At 26.3% G+C, this 24464-nt stretch overlaps 2 protein-coding genes across 2 annotated transcripts in view; one reads left to right on the top strand and one right to left on the bottom strand.

Moving 5' to 3' along the window:
• Nucleotides 1–874: 874 nt before the first annotated feature.
• On the bottom strand, nt 875–18575 carry LOC129969414 (PEST proteolytic signal-containing nuclear protein-like). The gene is made up of 5 exons (XM_056083978.1): nt 18463–18575; nt 15910–16142; nt 11546–11620; nt 8078–8130; nt 875–1216 (listed from the first exon to the last, which is right to left on the bottom strand). The coding sequence occupies exons 1-5, from the start codon at nt 18539–18541 to the stop codon at nt 1096–1098; spliced, it is 561 nt and encodes a 186-aa protein (XP_055939953.1). The 5' UTR covers nt 18542–18575; the 3' UTR covers nt 875–1095.
• Nucleotides 18576–18773: 198 nt separating this feature from the next.
• Nucleotides 18774–24464, top strand: part of LOC129969197 (exportin-4-like) — a 32840-nt gene continuing 27149 nt past the window's right edge. Inside the window, exons 1-3 of the mRNA XM_056083640.1 lie at nt 18774–18916; nt 21526–21631; nt 22810–22951. Coding sequence (XP_055939615.1) covers nt 18866–18916; nt 21526–21631; nt 22810–22951 — 299 coding nt within the window. The 5' untranslated portion in view covers nt 18774–18865. The remainder of the gene's footprint in view (nt 18917–21525; nt 21632–22809; nt 22952–24464) is intronic.

Below are 24464 nucleotides of genomic sequence, written 5' to 3' on the forward strand. Positions count from 1 at the left end.
TTATTTAAATGGATTATTTATGAATCTATTATAAATGAAATATGGAATTGAAAATAAACTCAAGAATACACTACATAAATCTTAAATTTCTGTAAGGAATAATATTATTGATGAATTCACTAATAATCATTTAATTGTTAAATCAGGAACGTATGCTGGATTTTTTTTTAAAAAATTCTTAAGCACTTCAATTATTTCTTGTTGAACCTCAAATGCAGGAAAGCAAGAAATTCCGAGCTTCTTAATGGTGAGCAATGTTTTTAAACTCGAATACGGCGAGGAAGATTAATTATTGAAATGAGACAGGAATACATAAAACATCAGTATCTAGTTGGATCATTTGGCATAGTGTAGGAACTTGGTGAACATGCTTTATCAAGAAGAAAAGAACTTTTTAAAAATTTTAACTTCAATTTATTTTAGATGAAGGTATAATTTGTACAGTGGAGAGGCAATGATAAATAGATGTCTGTTTAAATTGCATTATATCAGGAAAGTCTCCGAAATTTTTTCCTTCAGTTATTTTACTATATGATTCTGATGTTTTCTTTGTCGTATAGACTTAAAAAAGGAAATCTTAGATACCTTTAAAAGAATGTCGTAAGCATGAGGGATTTTAATTTCTTCACTCTGAGTATAGGAAATGCAAAAATCATCAGTTTTTCTAGATGTGTGTTAGAATTAAATAAAAAAGTGGGAGCTGGATCAGGAAATAAAATTATTTAATATCTTTAACAATGATTTTATATACTTTAAAAGTACATTTAATAATTTTAAGCCATCTTCAATGAATAAATAAACTGCAAATTTATTTTGCATTTTTGTTGTGGTTTTTGATTACATTTTAAATAAATAAGACATGATTAACAATGAATAAATTTACATCTTTATTTGTGGCCATACAGAACTGTTCAATTGTTTTACAGATAAAATTTTTAACAAGTAGTTAATGAGATATACTTTACATGACAGTAGTGTACATTAGAAAGCAAACACAGGGCCAAATACATCAGTTATCTACAGAAAAGTATTGCAGACAAGACTAGGCATGACAATGTGAAGAATTTACAAATGCTTTAGATGTAGAAATTCGTTTTATTCATCAGCTAACTGCTCCATTTTTTCTTTTAGCTGACGTTCAAAGACTTTCTTAGAATCACAAAATCCCTGCCTTGTTTTACCAAATGAATTTGGTCCAGCTGATGTTGGTGTATCCCTGAAAATAATATTATTTTAAGAATACAAATATTATTTCGGGGAATATTGGTAAATTTATTGACAAGATATAATAAACAATTAAATTAATGTGAATTATAAGCCAACTTGAAATAAATTCTATAAAGACCTTAGCCAAACATTGACGAAATGGAATAAAATTTTAAAGGGAATGGGGATATCCATCAGTTGCAGAAGTTCTTTTTTACACTGATCCTCTAATATCCAAAAAAATATCTTTTATTAATCCCTTAGGCTCATCTGAAACCATTTTACAACTAAGAACAGATAAATGTAAGAACAACTAAATAACAAACACAAAAATATAAAATATGTTAATCATTTTGACTAATAAAATTATAGATAACAAAAGGATACAAACAGTTAGTGAACTAAAATAGGAATGGCAAGTTCAATATCTACGGAATCTGATCTCAAATTTATTCCCTTAAAGTAGCCAATTGCTAGCTAAAAAATTGCCAACTTTGAAAAGTCACATATCTGTCAAAAGCAGTTATCTAGTTTTAAGAAAAGACCTTTTCTTAGATTAGGGAGTTCTGTACAACACTTCAATGTGATTTCCCCTTTTAATTCAATATAAAATGATTGATACCTATAAAACAACAGGACATAGACAGCTAATTTCATTGTAATTTCAAAGCATTATAAATTTACGAAGTCATAATGTAAAAAACAAGCAGAAAACTATCTCCATCATTTTGTAGAACCTTTACTATTAGTTTCTGTCCAACAGTTCTTTAGTGAATGAAAAAGTTGTAGTAGTAAAACAATAATCAAATCAAACTTATTTAAAATTTCATTAAATAATGGATCATATATAGTTTTTCCTCAAATTGTAACCAGAAGCTAAATTCTAAACCACTGAAAGTATGTATACATTTCTAATAGGGAGGGGGCATGTTTTAAATGGTAAAAATTTATATTTTGTTATTCAAGGCAATAAATGTATTGTAATTTGGTTTGTTTTGAAAGAAGAATAAGCTTAAAAAAATATCACCTTTTATTTATGAATATTTTATTACATGACTAATAACATTAAAGGGACTATATAAAAATGGAAAGTTCATTTTTTCTGCAGTCCATTTATTAACTTTACAATTTACTTTCAACTAGTATGAAATAATAAAACTCTTTGTATCATTTAAAATATTTTTTAAATTGCAAACTGCTTTCAAATTTAGAAACCAACTATTGGGGTATGATTATAGTGCACACTCTTGTAATCACATATGATTATGAAATTTCAGGAACTTTAAAATAATCTGGCATGACCTTTGTATAAAAATTTTTACTTAAGAAACATTGATTTTTTTTCTATAAAATAGAAAGAATATTCCCACTCCAGAACAACAAGCAATGAAAGATTTGATTTTTGCACGATCCATCAATTTGACAGGCATTTAAAATATATTTTATTTGTTATATATAATACCAAGTACATATTTTCATTTTTCATATAGATAATGATCAAATAATATATTAAAAATATTTTAATTTTACAAAGTAAAGTTATTAAATTCGAAAATTATTTTTTCATTCTAAAAATGAAAGAATAAAAAAACTTTACAAACAATAGATTGGGTTTTCCAAAAATATAACCCATTAAAGTACATTACCCATTAATAGCATTATAATATATCATATAACAAATTTGGCAGAATCAGTATTTCTGGAATGTTTAGTAGAAATGCTAAGTTTCTTTAGTTCCTACAAATAACTGGGGAATTTTGTTTTCTTTACTGTATACTTTGAAATTATGTTTTACCAAGTGTTTGCACATGTGAAAACTCCAGTAAATGATGGTAGCTAGTTCCAAAATACCATAATTTAAGTAATCTTAGTGTGTGCGCTGCATTCAAAAGCAAGCTATTTGTCAAAAATATCAATTTTTAATCCAATCTCTATTGTTTAAAATTATATTGAGCAATAGCTTGCATCAGAAATGCAAATAATATTTTGAATGATCCTGTTTTTCAAATTATACAAACATAGGTAATAAGCAATATATATAAAAAAGTTAAATATTTTTTGTTTCATCAATCTCTTTAGTTTTCTCCAGATAATTTCAACAAAAGCTGCATTTGTGAAGCACAGCACAAAACATTCCAACAATTTCCAATGTGTAAATATTCAGAATATTTTAAGTGTCCCACTAATAGAATAATATTGTTTTCCCAAGTATAATAGTTATAAAAATTTTCTATCATTCTGTTTAATAAATTATGCTTGTTAAGTGATTTTAAAAATTACATCCTTAGTAAGACAGGGGTGTTTGTGAGACCCCAAAAAATCCCCTGAAACTTTTACGGACTTACAACCGATATTTTGGAGTTTCGAGAAGGGGGGGGGGAGAAATGAAAAATTACAAATATGAAGTATTGAATGACCTAATTATAAAAGTTCAATGAAATACTTTTTTTGCAAAATTAATAACCATTCATTTTTCAAAATTAAGACCTTTGAACCCAGGTCACGTGATCGCACATCTGGTCGAACGAAGTCTCTCCCTTTTTTTTCTGCCGCGCCTACTTGCAGAAAAGAATCCAGAAGCGAATGTCCCAGAACCGGGGGAATGAGTCATAACTCGCAATAAGGAAAGAACAAAAAAGAAGTTTTTCCCCCCTTTTCACGCATTTATCACTGCCTTTGGAGAAAGAAAGCAAAAGTTTTCACCACACACACTGACCTTGCGTTTTCTGCTTTCAAAGCAAACAAAATTACCCAGATCAAAATAAATAATTCATTATTATTCCTACTTCCTTTTGAACGACGATCCCTGGAATTTCCGGGTATCGAAGTTCAAAATCCCCGGAATTCCGGGGTTTCCCCGGAGCACAAACACCCCTGGTAAGAAATAGAAATGATGTATACTTCAGTTCTTATGTCAGTTAAAATCAAAATCTTATACTAAAATGACTTGCTTTTGGTATGAATTGAGTGAAGGGTCTTCAAGTTTCAGTACGAAAAAAATTGTGCACAACATAAAAGATTTTCATGCTTTTTATATAGAAGAATATCCTTCAAACAAACCACACAATTATTGATTAAAAAAAAATCATATTTCCAAAATCAAACCAGACAATTATTGTCAATTATCCATCAAACAAACCAGACAATTATTGATAAAAAAAAATCATATTTCCAAAATTACTGCTAATTTATCATTCTGCAAAACACTATGTGTGTGTGTTTCCTTCATCAACATCAATTAACTTCAAGAAGTCTAATAGTATGTTTTAAATCAATACATGCTAAAGAAAAGTGAGTTCATTATCTAATAAAAGAGAAAATGTATCTGTATACGTTGGCAATCTACACTGCTTTATCCAGATCTCCAAATTTACCATGGGGGAGAAATAGGTGAAGCTGAGAACGATTTTTTTTTAACTTTCCTTATTAATGAAAAAAAAAATGTGGATTTGTTGAATATAACTTCTGAAAATATTATACACAACTACTTTTTACATAATTTTAAAAAATGTTGTTTTAATGATATCAATTTAAATCTTCACATTTTCACCCCACTTTTTTTCTTTTCCTTGCCGTTTCAACAATATATTTCATGGTACACTGAAAGTCAGATTGTTTTCATTCATTCATCCAATCATGGATTTTTCACGATTGATAAAATTTAAGGTGGAAACACAGTTTAAAACAGGCATGTGATTGACCAAAAGGCAAAAAAGAGGAAATCCAAAAATGCAGCACAACACACATATAATTTTTAAAAAATGCAAAAAGTATAAATTATATACCCAATTTACAAAAAGATCAAAACTACAGCCCAATTGGCTTTGAAATTCATTTCAAAATATTTATAAAAATAAGAAATCGATGGCTTATCATTTTCTCACAGAATTTTTTAAAAAGTAAATTGTCCAATTTTAAATGATAAAGGACAACAAATACAAAGGAAAAGTCAGTTCTTTATTGTAAATATAGCTCACAAGCATATTTTAGTAAATATTTTATTAATGCTCAATTAACCTTTGTAGCATATTTCAGATACATTACTGCCTTTTTGTTTTGTTTTCTACATCTATTTCATCAACATGACTCAACTGGCATTTAATCGTTTACTTTTGAGAATGCATCATTTACTTTTGATACAGCAAACAGCTTCATTTTGTTTAAGAGATTCAAAAATCAAACTTTTGAGAATTAAGATTTTTTTTTTTCCAAATAAATATTGCTCTGCAATTTCACTTCCTTTAACTCTACTTTTTACTTGGACAAGCAATGTTTTAGCAAGAAACTTCTGCTGAATTCTTATTTTGACAAAAATTTTTGTCATTTTTAAGGCATTCCCTTTTATAAAATTAAATAAAATGTTTTTATAATATATTGCAATCTTTTTGTTAAAAAAGATTTTTTAAAAAAAGTGGGTAACTACATTTTCACACAATATTGCCAGTGCAGTTTACGTGGGAGGTAAAAAAGCAAATTACAGGATGTAAAAATTAAAAAACAAACAGATATATTTTTAGCTGTTTTATAGTGTTATAAGGGCTTGACTCCATTAATCTGTTTTATGTACAATCGTATGAGAGAGATAGATGAAAAGGAAGCCACCCAAATTCATTCTGCAATCAATCATTCTATATAAAAACTAAAAGCACCATTTTAAAGGTAGAAATGAATACCAAAAAGTCTTTTGCATAAAATTTTCATAGAGGGTTGTTTACATAATTAAAAATTACATAAACTTAGAAATATCTTATGACAACAACCTTTTTTGACAGCATGAACCGATTCCCCATGGGAAAAAACATTTGGAGCACAACTTTTAGTTAATATACCATGATTACATTGGAGATATTTAACATTTTCTGTTAAGGGGTTGTTTCCATATTTAAATATTCTTTAGATGTCGGTAATAATGTGTGTTTTTTTGTGCACTTTAAGAGCACCTGTAAAGCTTCAAATTGCATTGTTAAAATCAATTGCTACTTTATTCATGAAAGAATATTCATAGTGAAATTTTTTGGAAGAATTGTAATTATTTTCTGCAACGAAATATTCAACAGCATTGAAAGTTTTGTTTAAATTGGACCTGAGCCAGATTCTCCATTATGCTGCTGAAAGCATCAAAATGGAAAGTTTTGTTTTATGTTACAAATATATATAAGATATATATTTTGTTTAAAACAATTTTAGTGTTAAAATTAATATCTTACCAATTCAGATAGAAATAAACTAATTTCTTACTCTTTTTTGTGGCATTACTCTATTCCTGCATTTCTTTATCAGTTTGCATTATTCCTGCCACCGCTGCTTAAACTCATCAATAGACATGAAACAATGTAATGCATTATTTTAAGAGCATACACCAAAAACATTTGGTATATTTTTGGCACATGCTATCACATTTTTTATTTCAAATTTCTGCCATCAATCTGTGTATGGACCCTATTTTCACTGAAGAAACAACATTTTACATAATGTGAAAAATGGTACAAGTCATTTTTTTTTTCTTCTGCATCATAATTCATTTGGTTTTAAAGATACAGGTATATGTATTTTCTAATGATACTGTAGGTTGGAAAAGAAAAACTTCCATATTGATCAAATTTATCTATAGGAGTTAAACAAAAATTAACTCCTATAGACCCTAATAACCCTTTTTGAAAATTAATGGCATTTTTTTTTTATTTACATAGTTTTATTCTGTACCTTATTTTGAACTATTTTGCAATTTACATCCTCCACTTATCTCTAATGAGTAAAGAATTAAACTACATTTCAATCTTTTTAAAATACCCTGTATTATAACATATATATTACTAAAAAAAATTCTAATATTAAATGCATTATTGAATAATATTTTGATGCTTGAATTTTTTATTCCATTTATTATTACATACAATATTACAATAATTAAAATTACAGCAGATTAATCTTATGAAATCTGAGACTTGTGTGAGAAATATTACACAACAAATCTAACACAAATGCCCCCCCCCCCCACTATTTTGTTTTTGTTAGAAAATATGGAATTCATTACCCAAAAATTATTAAGATAAATAATTTGCCAGAATGTTTGTAAAATCAAATAGTTAAATCGTACAAAGTATTTACTACAAAGTAAAATTCCCATTTTTGAGAATTTGCTATACTGTAAATGATATACGAGCCGACTAAAAATTCTAGCATGCTACAAGCATAGAAACCATCTTCCATTTGGAAAAGTAATGATTGTTGATAAAATATTATGGTAAAGGATTCCCCCCCCCCCCTTAGTTCTTTTGCTACTGCTTTTTTTATATAGATTCTTATATTAAAATAATGTAGAAAACGAAATTTGTTTCAAAAATGCAAGAGCAACAACTGCTGATATTTTGAAATTTGTTTATGCACCATTTTAAGAACACAGAAAACTGAATGCAATGGGTAGGAATGAGCTAAAATTTTGCCTGTCCCCATAAAATAAACTTGTTCTTCAACTTATACCAAAATTTAAATATATTGCAGTTGAAAAAAATGTTTAACTTTAATTTAGTAACTTTTTTTTCAGATATTAAAACTTAAGACCTAAACTAACGAAACTTGGTCCTGAGAATAACTTTTCATGCAGTTTTATAATTTGGATGTTGCTATTGAAAATTTTGGAGTTTGCTTTTATTTCAAGATATAGAAGGCCTCTTACTAGATTTTTAATCGAAAAATAAATCTTTAAGAGTATGTTAAGCTCTTTCAAATGACAACGTTTTTTATGACTGTACAATGAACAATGCCAAAATAAAACTGGATGGCTAATAATAGAGTTCTTAAATTGTCATTTGAAATATTAATGTAAACATTTAAACATAATGCATAAACTGATAGCAATGGTGAAGTATACCTTCCAATATTTCTCATTCTCATTCTAGCTTCTGGAGGCATTTCTTCTTCTTCCTATGGTAACAGAGAAAGATAATAGAAATAAAGAATAACATTACATAAAATATGGATAACATTACATAATATTAAATTATCAAGACAATTTTTTTTAAAAAAATATTTTTCCAAAATAAATTAATTAATGCTCTATAGATATAGATTTCATTTATTATAAACATAATCACTATATATTTTAATTACATAAATATTTTATCATAAAAAATAATAACTGACTAAGTAAAGTCAATTAATAAGCAAAAATAATAACTGACTAATTATAATCAATAATTAAAAGATCACACATTTTTTTTTGTTTGTTTCATACAAAATCTAATTTCTAGTAAAGCTTTAACTCATTCTTTTACATGAAATAACACCAAGCAATAAGAATGTCTCAACCATTTAAAATGTGTTACAGAAAATTCAGCTAAACTTCAACAGGTTTGCATTAGTAGATGTATGATAACACAGATAGCAGTTCACAATAACAAAGAATGATATTTATTGAATACACACATGCTAAATACACAGCTGAGATGTATACAAGCAATGCAAGCAGCACTTAGAACAAGAAGCAGCCAACAAATAGTAATTAGTAGTAAACAACCACCACAGCACACAAAGTAGCCAGACTGAACTCAGCAGGTAGAGAGAATCCCTATAACTATTCTCTAAGGTCACATCCAAACACCTGCTATTCTGTGCTGTCTCCTTACTTTAGCTGAATTCAACTGCCAATCCATAACTATATGACTGGCTACTCAATACACAACTCGATGCAGTTACGATACTTTTGTCTCCAAGATTTAGCACATTGCTCAATCACTAATCGCTTACTCCTCATTCAATACTAGTGCTTTGTTGGATTGATCCAACTCTAACTATACAACTGACTTTGGTTTGGACTGTCAGCCTTTAATAACTTCCGGAACAGGGCACAAAATGTTCTTGAACAATCAAATAACTCGCTTCTCATTGGTCCTATTGCCAAAATTTTTGAAGATTCCAACATCATCCATTTTATAGTCCAGAGTTTCTAGGGACAGTTGAAACCGAATCAAATCAGTATCCAATTGAGCTGTTCATAAAACTATCTTGCCTGTGATCACAATTGACACACAAATGTAGAAAAAAAAAATCAATTTTCCCTGTATGAATATTCAAGATGCGAGGAAACATGCCAATAGCAAAGCAATATTACTTTTATTTTTATTTATTCATTTTTGCCAATTTATGCAAATGAGCATCAATTTCTACAGTTTTTTCAGCTATCAATTTAATGGAATTAATCCATACCATATAAGATACGACATTTTTGTACAGTCTAACATATGTTTTTTAGCTATTTCTTTTTCAGCGAACATATGTGAAAATATTTCCAATACATCATTGAATGCATCATAGGATGAATGTGACGCAAAAAGTTTTGATGCCCATAAGCATTCTGCTTTAAATTATTGTTTTTTAACTAAAAAATTTGAAATTGGTTTATTTTCCAACATTAAATTTGACATTTTCATATTTGATGAGTCATCTTATCCTGTATTCCTTTTAAATACTAAGTCCAACATCAATGATGACTCTTTTGAAATGGTACACAATCTTATATGTTTCCCTCTTCTTGCATGACTAGTAAGTGTCTCTATACCATATTACTTAAGCTTATTATCTTCTTACAAAACAAATAATACACAATAAATGGCTGTTGTGGAATTTCTCGAACCCATTCAGTAAAATCAGGATTAATTTTTTTTAAATACATCCAATTCATATTAAATATGGATTTTGAGCAACTAATTGTTTTCTAAAAAAATTCTTTAATCTACTTTGATTAGAACCACTGTCCTGCTGCCGCAATTCTATTCTATTATTTCATATAATTACAGAAGTCTTGTATATGCTCATTAGCTATAATTTGGGATCTCATTAAAAAAGAACTTGCAAATTGAAACTGAAGTTATTTATAAAAAAAAGAGGAGATTTTCCGCATTTCACAATCACGAATGGTATAATTTCGTTTTTTGGAAGCTATGCCTATGACATTTTATTCTTGAAATCTTTAGAAACTCCACTTTTTAGGGGAAAAAAAAAAAAAAGAAACGAGACTTAAAATTTTCTGTATTTTCCCAGTTTTTATGAAAACTTTCATATTTTCTTGCCTTTTCCTGTTTTTTTTTAAAGACAATTTTTAAATTCCTTGTTCTCCCAATGGTGTGAAAAATCCTGATGATGGAATTAACTATGCCGGGAAACATTACAGACTCGTAACAATATTAATAGTTTCTAAATTCATAACACATGCATACACACAATGCAGTACAATATATATTTATACATATATACAACTTATATGTGAAAAAATGGAAAGTACTTATAAAATTATCAGAAAATAAGGTGTAGGGTAGGGTAAGGTGTGATAGAAGGACTTAAGCAATTACTAACCCTAAGAAATAGATTGGAAAAATAAATAACCACCAATGAAATATTGCATTGCTGAACAAAATAAATTATTTCATGAACTGCAAAAGTTAGCATCCTATTCATAATTAATCAATTTCATCTAACATTACAAAGGAATATTGATTAATATGCTTTCAACATATTAATAATTTCAATTTTTTTCATTACTTTTGAAATTTATTAAAAATAACCAGCTTTCAGATGAACATTTTATAATGAATTATAAAAGACAGTTATATGAACAAGAATCACCATATTTACTATTAATCCATAGAATTCAAAACCTTCAGAAATTAACGTATAAAATTTAATACAATTATAATTAATTCCCTTTATCAACACTTAACATGGATTCTATGTAACAAAGGATAAACAATATTTTATTATTCAAAAACAAAAAAATTCTTAAAAAATTAATTTTGAATAGGGAGAAATAAAATTAGAATATTTCAATGTTAGCATCATAATTATTATCTAGCAACTATATACTAAAAGTTCAATTGCGCTATTATCTAGCACTAATATACTAAAAGTTCAATTGCTAAATTTTATTTTATTAATTTGAATGTGTCAATTTTATTTTTTCAAAATTTTAGTAGAGTGTTTAAATTAGATCATTTAAAACACTTATGGCTTTTTTTAGTATATTGTTCAAAATTTTTAGATTCTAATATTGTTTGATTTTTTTCAACAAAATGACAAATATACAATTGAATCACAATTTTATGACTAACAGGCAAACATAAATATATTGTATTAGCCTAATTTTATGTAAACTACCTGAAAAAATTTGAAATATATAATTTAAAACATACCATAATCCCCTGCCCATATTATATAACAACAAATAAAGAGGGGACTTTTCTCTCCCACAAGGATAAAAGATTAGAATCAAGGAAATAAGAGAATTACTCAAACAACAATATAAACAGCAGATAATTAATACATTGCAATTAAATAAAATACTTACATCACTTTCTTGATTGAATGCAGACGCGACTGAGGCACTTGCTTTTTGTAAAATTGGTTTCCCTTCTTTTGCTTTCTAAGTTAAAGAAATAAAATAAATTAATATTTTTTTAAAGAGAGTGCATCTTGCTTTTTTAAGAAATGTTTAATCAGATATTACTAATTTTAACACAAAAATAATCTTTGTTGGTTATATTACAGAAAAAAAAGATTAAAATTTGAGAGGGGAAAATGAAAAATTCAAAGACATTTTAAAATTGATGTTTCCAACTAAAAAAATCAAATTAAAAATTTGTTTAAAACTGTCGTTTCATTCATGTTAATTCAAAAAGAGGTTATTTGTAATTAAAAGACAAGAGTTTTTGATGCAGAAATCATGCTAAGGACATAAGATAGTTAATGCACAGAAATTCATACAAATGGCCTATATTTTTACATTTTAAATTATGGACTATATAAAAATTCATATAATATTGAGAAATAACCCAAACCTTTTAAATATCTAGATATATTTTAAAAGAAGAAGATTACTAATAACACATAAGATATACTTTAAATAAGAATTGCATTTCCTATATAATTTATTTAACTTCCACATTCCAAGTGATAACAATTCCTGGTTATAAGTATTCTGTAAAAAGGGGAAAAAAACCCCACCAATTATAAGTTTCCATTGAAAAGGAAATTTTCAATTTTAGCCAAAAGAATTGATTTTAATTGGTAATCTGGAATAATTCTCAATATGATTAATTAGATTACATACGTGACAGCTAAGAATTTAGATAACCCAAAATGATATTTCTATAGTAAATGTTTTTTCAAATGCAATTAGATAAAAAGTATTCATTGAACAAATGAAAAAGGTTAGTAGAGAAACAATCAAATCCGATTCACAAAAATAATTCAGATATGAATAGAACTGTTCCGATAGATTAAATGTTGAATGCTTACCATCACAATTTTACAAAAAGAAATGGTGGTGAAATTTATTTGTAAATGAACTAAATACAGCTACAGGATTTAACAAAACAGTTATTATGTACAAAAATAAAAAAAAAATCAATCGCCTGAAGTTATACCAATAATTACAAGAACTGTTTAAGTTATTGAGTAATAACAAATAGATTTAAGCCAAGACCAAAAGTGAATGGCTGGTTATCAGAAAAAGAATGATGACTAAAAGCGATGATTCAAGATAAACGCACACAACATAGAGAAAAATAAAATTATAATGCACTGATTGAGATGAATTTAAAAACTCCTTGGAGTACCAGTACCCTGTGAAGGAAATTTAAAGCAGTTATAATAATTACTGCATGACAGAAAATACAACTGAATTTTGGAATAATAATAAGACACTAAGACAACAAGATATCTTAAGTTGCTAAATTTATGGAATAAATAGTAATATTTGCATAATGTTAACTCAATTTAAAGTATAGAGTTATTCTACCAAATTAACAGATTACAAATGTCATAATAGGATTCATAGAGAAAAAATGCTACAAAAATTAAAGAATTTCTAAGCATAAGAGGTTTTCTTTTTTATAATAATGTATAATTTTGATATATATATATATATATATATATATATATATATATATATATATATATATATATATATATATATATATATATATATGCCCAATACCTTCTATTACAAAATAACAAATAACCTTTTGGTTTGACAAAAATTTAAAATTTCATTTACAAAATATAAATCGGCTATAAAAATTTGTGACAATCTTTCGACATTCCTTAAAATTAAAAAACTGCCAGTCAATCTGGATGGATAAATCATTTCTGAAAATGTAGAAACAAATATAGCAAGACCAAAAAATTTTAGGAGGCAACAAAAACTTTTTCATATTTATATCTACGAATTACAAATTAAAGGATGCCTTTTAAGAGAATCAATTAATATTTTAACCTTCAATACAAAAAAACTTAATAATGGTCTTGATGAACTATTAATATTCATGTTTTTTTTTATTTTATTTAAATTGATTTTTTAAAATCTGAAATATTGTATTAGAATAGTAAAGGGTTCAAATCAATTTCCAAATCAAAATGTGGAAAGTGTTCTTAAATCAAAAAATGACTTTGCATATTTTAATTGAAATATTCTCTTATAATAAAACTAATTCTAAAAATGGTTATAAGGCTTAGAGCTTTAATCAAGTTTCATTACTTATTGAGAATTCTAATGTATTTTTGAGTAATAAATTGATATAAGAATTGAAAATCTGATTTATAAAATATTGATTAAAATCAATATAAATATGCAATGGGTGAAACTTGTAAAGAATACTTTTGGTCTGAGCCAAAATAATAACTACATCTAAATGATCATTACAATCAAAATATCTTAAAAATAATAACAAGGATGCCAGAAGAAATAAACCACATGACATAATTTATATTATTTGGTTATTTTAATTAAAAAAATTAACACAATGTAGAAAAGTGAAAAGAAAAAAAAAATATTGAGGCTATATTTTTTTTGGATTATCAAACATTTAATGGAGAAATCATTCTTAGGAATGAGGATCATCAAGAGATTCAGCATGCTATTGAAATCATCTTCTAAAAATCTTCATTCTTCTAACAAAGCATCCCTTTTCTTAAGCAGAAAACTTTCAAAGCATATTTGCCACCTTATTCCTTTTATTTATGCAATAAAAGGTTATTCTTCTAAACTACAGATTCAATATGTCATTTTAACCATTCAGCAATGAATAAAGAAACAATTGGGAAATTTTCAATATATCTGCAGGTTTCTGCTAAGTCTAAAATGTTAAAAAGTTTTTTTCAGAATATCACATTTATCTTTCATGCTCAATGTACAGCATTTGCTCATGACAATGTTCTTGGTCACAGTCATTAGCTCCCTGAAGGGAAATAGGCAAAAAACTGCAGAGGATAAAGGAAGCAGATTGGTCCAGAGAAGGTTATAATCTAAAGAAAATGGCTTTTTTTCTTCTTCTTCTCTCTCTCTATTTTTTCTGGTTCTACTGCTAATTTTAGATTTTTCATTCATCATCGAAATTGATCATCGCTACAGTCAGCAAATTGTGCATGCAGTAAGATACAAGAGATCCTTTTAAACTATTTTGATCAGAAGTACTGAGTGATCGTTACATCCATAATCACAACAAGCAATGACTGCTATATACATATTAAAAATATAGATTGAGATTTATAATATCTTTAAATTGGGCATGTCTTTGATAAAAATGAAATAAATTAATTGATATTAACAATAAAATTTTCCCTGCACTTTAGAATTTTTTTTTTTTTTTCAAAATTAAATATTTTTAAAAGGTTTAAAAATGGTTTCAAATTTAAGAACTTCACGAAATGCTACATACCCTACTTAATTTTTTCATATAAATAAGAGGAAGAGAAATTTGAATACAATATGAAAAGAAGCTTAAAGTTTTGTTTGCATATCTAATAACTGCCCTATAAGATATATCCTGATCACACATGCAACATTTGTGTAATATTTCATTTCATAACAGATATTGTGAAATATATACTCAATGATGCTCCTTATGTTTAGTACTAGTTAATATTTACAGCCCCCACAAAAAATTGTAAAAAATTAAAAACACCAATAAAAGAAACCGTCTTAGTTATCTCCTGCTTATAATGGATCCAAGTGAAATTTGAAAATCATCAAACAAACTGAGGGAGGGAAGGGGACATAAATATCAACAAGAACCACATACTGCTATTTAAAATTACTTAGATCATTTCAATGGAATGTATCATAGACTTAGTCTTAACACCTCCACCAAGACAAAGAATGAACAAATAAAAGATATGTGAAAATAATGCTTCATGATAATGCAAATATACTACTGTTTAGATGTTATCTATCTGATCAAGATTAGCTAAAATGAGCAATAATTATACATAGACACAAAACATTAAGTTTCTGCAGAGTGCTGTTTATCATTCTTTACAAGGGAATTTAAATTTCATTATCAGCGATGACAAACCTGAATAAAGAAATAATAGTCTGCCGCATTTCACTAACCAAAAGAAAAATCTATATACACATCAGGCACATATTACAGTTTTAACATGCATTGAAATGCATGTTAAAACTGTAATAATTTAAATTTAAAACAATAAAGGGAAAAAATGGTACTTATCAGTTAATAAAAATCATGCATTGGGAATTACCAACATGAAAATTGATATGTTAAATATTGCCAACATTTAAAAACAGTGACAGAATTCATCACTGTTTTATCTTCTCGACTTGTCTGGCTTTAAAGGCAATATAACCAATAAGTATAAAAAATTACTTAGATATGTCTAAGGATTTAAATCTTAAGATGAAAAAGTTATTACCTGAGACCCCAATTTAATTGTAATAGGTGCTGGGTTCTTCTTTTCATTGAATTTTAAAGTTTTCAGTGATCCAAAGGTTTTGGTGAACCCAACATTCACTTTCTGTTTCTTTGGCTCAGAGTCATCCAGGGCAACTCCATCAATATCCTCCTCCTCTTCAAATTTCCTCTTCTCACCATCCACATCTTTTCCAGAACTGGGAATCCTCTGCTGTCCATCTGAACAACTCAATCCTAATCAAGGTGAAACACACTGGCAAATTTGAGTATTTGTTCCAATTAATATCCCCAGCTGAAAAACATGAATGCTGCTTTTTCACATTGGATGGCCCACAAAAAGGCTTAGGAAACCTCATTAAAAACATACAGCAATCACTGGATTTGTCAAATGTCAGTTTTATTTGAATTAATAAGCCAAGAATGTAAATTTAAATGATAAAATTTGTTTTTTGATGCATTTTTTGTGCAAAAATTTTACTGAATATGTTATGTTAATCTGTGGTTTGTTGAATTCATATGAAATTTAATAAATCTTTAAAATTCCAAAAACTTAATCTCCATTTTTTAAAAATTTTATTCATGATTAAATTAAATAATCAAAACACATTGAATTAAAATAGTTTTATATGTAAATTTACTGAATTAGTTCAATCAAAAGCAAAAAGTAATCAGAATGAAAAAAAAAGTCTGGGAAAAGAAAAATCCCATTTAATTTTTGAAAAATGAATTATCAAACCAAAATTATTTTATTTGAAATTAAATGAATAATAGAAACACTTATAAATATATATATTTTTTGTCTAATAAAGTTGTATGTTTGCATTAATATCCTTAAAAAGGTAACTTAAATTATTTTATTTTTAAATACATGAAAGAAAACAGCAAATTGCAATAATAATAGCAGATGACTACTTCCACTATTTTATGAAAATGTAATAAGAGAGTAATATCAATTATTTATAACATAAAAGAGCAGACATCAAAACTAAAGCATTTTTCTTTTAGATTAAGTCATCTGAGATAAAACTATTGTATCAACAGTAGAAATTATATTCACTAAGAATGCTAAACTGTTTTTGAATAAGCTTAAAGTAATGTATTATGTAATTTCATTTTTCAAGATATTTGGATATTATGATTCTCTTAACTATCTCTTATGAATAGCAGATGTATTTGTCTTTTAATAGGATGCATTCATTAAACAGTCTTCAAAATAAAAAAATTAACTGTAGTAATTAAATTTATATTTTTTATGCAAATCTCTGAAAAAGTAGTATTACAAACATAGAAATTTCTACTTCAAATATTTTGAATAAATAGAAAGTATATTTCTACATGTTATCATTAAACAATGATTATTCTGTTATCATTTATACTTTATATAAAGCAAAATAAGGTCTTATTTCAGCACTATTGTAATATGTAGGCAGATTCTACTTATAAAAAATTATTTCTAATAAAGTTAAATCAGCATGCATTAATATTTTATATTACAATATTATATTACTAGCAATTTCTTTTAAAAATAAAAGCAAAAAAGAAAATTTGATACTTTTTTTTATTTGTTGGTAATGAACTACAAATCGTATCATTACAACTATGAAATGCAAAAGAATTTTTTTTTATTTAAAATTAAATTTGCAGGTAAGGTTGTTGCAAATGACACAATCACATATTATTGCACTAAATGCAGATATTTCCGAATAGCTTATAAAAAAGAGTGATCGTCACACATTTCTGCACTAAGCCCAAAGTAATATTTCAGGGCATAGCATAATCAAATTACTTGCCACATTTCCTTGCACTAAAGACAAAATATTTCTGAAGAATCTACAACAAAGTGTGGTTTTCAACTAAACCGAAAAAAAATATCTAACATTCTCTGCAATAATTACTTCAGACATATAAAAAAAACTATAAACCATGGTGTATATTTTTCAACTACCTCAATCAAGAAGGGAGATCCAAGACTGGCCCATATTTGGATCATGAAGCATTTATCCCCCTCCCCCCTCCTCTAAGGCATAGGATGGAGGAAATAATTCTTAAAATTTTATACTTGGTACAATGACATCATTCTCTCCACATTTTTCGTATTTCCCAGTAAGTAAACAACAGAATTATGGACATTTTTAATGTGCCCTAATCTCTTATAAGCAACTGATAATTGGTGGAAAGATGTTTTAAATGCTAATCTTACGCTCAGGCCAATACAGTGATATAATTTTCAAGTAAACAATACAAAATATCGGCTAATTAAAGCTTGCCTTAAAATTTGCATTTGAAAAACAACTCGTGAATAATGAAAAAAACAGTAACCTTTAGTATGCAGTATTAATTAAAACAACTTATGTTACAATGACATTATGAAAACTTTAATTTGCAACTCCAAACAAATGTTTTGAAAATGCATTGCTGTAACATTTTTGATTGAATTCTTCTTAAATTTAGTCATTACAAAAATTTTCAAATATAACATGAAAAATTGTTATAATCAAATTAGAAAATAATAAAAAACACCGATTTTTTAAATAAATAAATTAACAAACAATACCTTCTTTATTGGCACTATTTCTATCCCGGTCTTTCACTAAATCTGCCATTTTTCTGCTATAATTAGCAGATGCCATCATGGAAAAACCAATTTTTAAATTTAGATTTTCTAAATTAATTTTAAACTTTTTTTAAATTTTGAATTTTTTTAAATAAAAATTAAATAGTTTCTTCTCAGTAGGAGTAAATTTTTAGTACATTTTTTTTCTCCCATTATTTTGAGAAGTTTAGTCATCTTCTTAATATACTGTCACATGCGCACTCTATCGAATAACCAATAAACTAATATAATCACATTCCTAGACTCTCACTATCAACTGTGTTGATTTTGTTGTGAAAATTTTATCTAGCGGTATGGAAATGGTTGTTGTGGTAAAAATGTGAGTTGTTTTGAATGTGGAGAGATGGCTGAACAAGTTATGAGAGAACTCGAGGCTTCGGCTGAGATTCTTTTGGTATATTACTTATACTTTTAACGCTGCTGACTTCTTATAAAATACCTCATTCTTTAAGAATATGTCATAAATTTAGAAAATGCCCGTTGAATTATTATTAAGCAATCATAACATAGTTTGATGGCCCCTTGTAGTGCTTTCCCCCCTATAATTTATCAGAAATAAACTACTGCTTTTAGTGTGCTTATTCTAAAGATTTTTTTTTCTTTAAAGATATATTGAAATTTTTATATTTCACTTGGAAAAAAAGAACTTTGTTGGTTGATAATTTAGGATATAAAATATATTCTCCTGAGATACCATCTGACGCGAAGCACTATCACAAATCAAGTATATAATCTTAAACTATAAATATTTAAATATTTTTTTTTTTCTTTGAGCTACTAATGTTTTTGTTTATAAAGATAAATTTATATTTCGTAATTTACATAAAAGATTGCTAAAATTCAGTTGCTTATTCTATTTATTTATTTCCAAATATGTTTAAAATATTTCGATACCATTTGCTTTCTTTTAAAGATTTTGCCGAGGGGAAAATTGATTCTTAAAAATCATTTAAACTTAACTAAATAATTATAGTTTATCCAATCTTAATTCACAGACTTGCTTCTAATTGTTTTGCAGTTAATTTCCGAGACATATTTTTATAACCAGTGAAATTTACGAAAGTTTTTTTTTTATATATATAAGGAAGTATGCTTGATCTAAATAGCATTTGCAAGATTTTATTTTCTTTTTTCTTTAATTTGAAATGCAGCTCCGAAATGTTAAAAAATATAATAATAAATGAAATAAGTTCTTTTAAAAGCTAATAAACTTTTATAATGAATTATTGCGTTAAAACAATCATTTGAAAATATTAAGCATTGTAAAATAGTATCAGAGTTATCATAGGCATAATACATTTTTTAAAGTTTAGTTGATAATAATTCAAAATATAATTTGAACGAATCATTTCTTTCATATAACAGCTTTTGTTATATTTATTGCATTGGAGAATATTTAAAACAGATTTCATAATTTTTAAAGCATGATGTCAATTTTTTCATTAAGTGTGTTAAATTTGTAATTAAGTTATTATTGTAAAAAAATTCTAATGTTGGATTAGAATTTGTTTATAAAATTAATCCTTTGATTTTATTTTATACACTAAAAAACAAGATTGTTTGTGTTGCTTTGTGCACTTTTGAAGGATATCATTGAGCAGCTTCAAAATATGAAATTAAACTTTCATATAAAATGAACCTTTTTTACCAATCGGATATTATTAAAATTTACAATTTTTTATTGCACTCTACAAGTTTTATTGTCTTATCAAATATTTTTTTTTATTTCAGCTCATTACCCATATGATGTTAACATTATTTTGTCTTTTTTAACTATGTTATTGATGTTATTTTTTTTTATCTACCTCAGAAGTTGAAAAAAAAAATAAACTTAAAAACTTTCACAAGATTTTAGGTTGTTTTCTTATATTTGATCTAAATTGAAATTTTTTTTTAAAAAAAAATAGGAATTAAGGATCATGTTTTTATTTTCAAGTTTGGATAGTAGAAATTGAATTAATCAGGAAACTGCAATATTATATTTTGTAATAAATTTTTTTCTGGCTAATTTTAAATTAAACTTAAATTTTATTGATGTAATGTATTTAACAAATGAGATATTTTTACTAGGAAAACAAATTATTAGTTTTCAAAGTTTTTGAAAAAATAACTATTACATGTTCAAAATGAATAATTAATATGGTTAAAATTATTTGAAAGCAATTAGTTAAACATTTATAACATGAAGAAATTTTTGATTCTTAAAGTTAGAATTTAAATTTTATCTGCATAAACACTCTTGTAGTTCATTTAGAAATTTTAGTTCATTAAAAGACTGTATATTTGGATTGTTCTTGGCATAAAAAATCTAATATTCTAAATAATATTGAAAGCCTTTGTTTGATCTAGCCTTTACTACTTTTTTAAATAAGTAGCAAAAGCTGAAACAAACATGGCGCTAATATTCCGCTCTTTATAAAATGTTCTGTATGATGTTTTCCATAGTATCTTACTGTTTACAATATATATATATATAGCAATGTTAAAAACATCTTGGAATTTTATATTTATTTTGATAAATGTTAATCTGTTAAAAAATGTTTTGTAAAAAAAATGTAATGTGCTGAGGATTAATTATTTCATATAATTAATAAATAAATTCTAATTTGTTTGTAAATTATAAAAAAAAAAAATTATCACTATATTTAAAAAGCTTGTCCTCAAATTTTCAGTTTTTGAATATTCTTACAAAAGAATGTAAATTATTATTTTGATTTCCCCACTGTCTCCGCTAAAAAATTCTTGATGATTCAAAAGAATTTATATTATGATTTCACTATCAAGACAATGAATCATATAGAATTTAATTGTATCTTCTTTTATAAGTGAGAATTATTTGTGTATTCCTTTCAACACACATTAAAAATTTCATTAAAGGGATAGGAAGCAAGACTGGAGAAATCTTATTAGTATTTTTTTTAATTGTTATATGTATAATAAGGTGTTTATTAAATTTTGGCATGTATCTGTATAATTTTTTATTAATTTTTTTTTCATCCTTAGGCTCCTCCAAATGTGATTAATAGTGAACAGCGTCATTGTGCTGAGTTAGTTTTCTTGAATTTTCAGAAAACAAAAAATCCTTTCCATTTATGCCAGTTTATTCTGGGTAATTAATTTTTACCAATTTTTTTAAAACTTATTAGCTTTTTTTACCAATTTATAATTTATAAGCTTAGTATCGTATTTAAAGCCGCTGTTGTTTTTGATAATACTATTTATTAAAATGTGTTTTCCAGTACAGTTGGCAATCATATTACCATTGCTAAGAAACCAGATGTGTGTTACTTAAAGCAACAAATTCTGCTCAGTTCTAATTATTATAATGGCAATGATCCATGCCATATTGCTTTTGCGATGTGTAGAAAGAAAAGAAAGTAGATCTCATTTTTTCTATATGATTACATTATGATTGCAATTCTAATGAATAATTTTTGTTTTAAACTTAATTAATCAAAATCATTCCATTTGTAAAAGCTAAATCAAATGATTATGTCTCAATGAAGCAATAATTATGCAGTGATCTTTTCCTAGAAAGAGCAAAAAATATTCATGTGAACTTATAATTTAGTTTTTCATATTATATATATATATATTAGTTCATTCATTTTAAATTATCTGTGCCCTTTTCTTATTATTCGTTGATCCTCTTTAATATACGTCAAATTAATATATTTTAAGTGTTGCACATATAATATATAAACATTTTAAACTAAACACCTTTGTTGACCATCTGGTTTGCAGAGGACATTGATTGCATTTAAATCTATGTCATATTACATATATTCTGTTCATTACGTACATAAACCTATCTAACGAATAACAATAAGTCAGTAGCTTGACATTATATCACTATAAAGAAATTAATTACCCGTTTGGATATGAATGCGACCTCATAACATTATAATCATTTTTAGTATTTTAATTGCAGTCATTCCTTGCCTATTTTAACATCTCTTTGATTGCAGATATCTTAATTTTCTTGTTTACTTGAATATTAACTTACATTGTGCCCCCCCCCCCTTTTTTTTTTTGTTAAATATTTTTACAAATGTGAAGTACAGCTAAAATAATTTTTACCCATCGGATGTTTTCTTAAATATTGTAATCATTTATTTCTCATCATAATATTTATTTAAATTTGGGATATATTAGATTAACTAATTGATATGGTTATTAAAAATGCTCTTTTAAGCACTAAGGCAGGTTACTTTCTTTTATTTTGAAATTTCGTTGCATGTTTCATTAATTGCCGTAACTTATTATATTTTATTAATTCTTTTACAGCTAACAGTAAATCTGATTATGTACAATTCCAAGCTGCGTCTCTTTTAAAGCAAGCTACAATAAGAGAATGGAAGCTAATGGACAAAGCTACCATAGAGCAGTTGCGTTCTGGTTTACTCAACTTTGTTCTTCAAAATACGAAGTAAAGAATTTAAAAAAAGTTTCAAGCACTTGAAATAAATCTTGTAATCTATCACTGGGTTATTGTATTTTAGCAGTTTCTTTATAATTTTGTTAACCTTTTGCGGCACACTACCTTTAAATTTCAAACTCAAACAAAAAAAAAATGTAGGTAATCAATGTTTCATATCATAAATCAGTAAATCATAATCTCCTTTAATTAACTTAATTAAAGAAGTACACAAGTTAAATTTTGTAATGATTGTATTCACCATTTTGATTCTGTGGATGTTCCATTAACTAGAATATTGCATCACCAGAACTTTGAAAAATGTGAGTAAAGGAGTATTGCAGTGAGGGAAAATGAGGAAAATCTCTTGCACTTGACGCAATTGAAAATTCTATGTTATACCTGTATAGCAGATGAAGCATGAGCCAAAGTATGCCATAAGAAGGCATCCTCAGATTTGTTGTCTGAGAGCAATTGTTGATACAGTTTTGGTTTTTTAAAGACTTAGTTGATCTCTTCAATACAATTACAGTTTATTTCATTAGAATTTCTATTTTCAGTACAGTTAATTTATGATTAACTAACTACAATTATATTTAAAAAATAATTATAATATGAATATATATAATTAAAAAATATTTGGACAATTATATGAAAAAAAATTTTTAGTGAAGCCCGAAATAAAAGAAAACTTCAAGCTAAATAAATACCAAAGATACTGATAAAAATATCCCCTCAAAACTTCTGATATTCAAAGTAAGAATGGGTCATTTTCAAGAATTTTAACTCTCTCAAACAATATTCCTTCAATTGAGTTCATCTCCTTCATGAAAAAAGACTCGAAACAAAGATACAGTTGCTCTCTTTCTGTCATAGTGTCTTACTATGTGACACTGTCAGTGTAGTGTTTCAGATGATGAAGCACTTCATTTTATTGAATGATTAAATTTATGCTTCCTCTTTAACAATTTTTAAAACATATAGAATAATAGTTTAAACTACAGTCAACAAAATAACATTGACATTTTTTTTCCAGTGATTATATTTTTTACTTGAAAATTAAAATTCCTTGAAAAAATAGCATTCTAAAGATAAGATGAAAATTATGGATTTGTTTGATTTAAACTGCCATTTATTATTAATAAAAGATGTTAAATGTTTATCTTAAATTTATTTCCTAATTTATAATTCTCTAATTGTTAAAATTTTTTGAAGCGAGTGAAGTTAAGTGTTCCATGTAATAGAATACTGTGCTGCAAAGGATTAATTAAGATAATTTTGAATTATTATTGTACTAAATTGAAAATACAGAACAAATATCATTAATGCTACTAAATTATTTTAAGTGTAATTCAAATATAGTAACAATTATGACAAATCAAAGTATCTTCTATAAGGAATTAAAGTTGTATTTAATTGAGAATTATTTAATTTTACTGTATGAATCTTTTAATTAGTTTTTATTTGAATTAAAATGTTTTAATTCAAATAAAACTTTCCTTTTTATTTTATATCCAAAACTGTT

The sequence above is a fragment of the Argiope bruennichi genome, chromosome 5, assembly GCF_947563725.1.
Source record: "Argiope bruennichi chromosome 5, qqArgBrue1.1, whole genome shotgun sequence".
Taxonomy (NCBI): domain Eukaryota; kingdom Metazoa; phylum Arthropoda; class Arachnida; order Araneae; family Araneidae; genus Argiope; species Argiope bruennichi.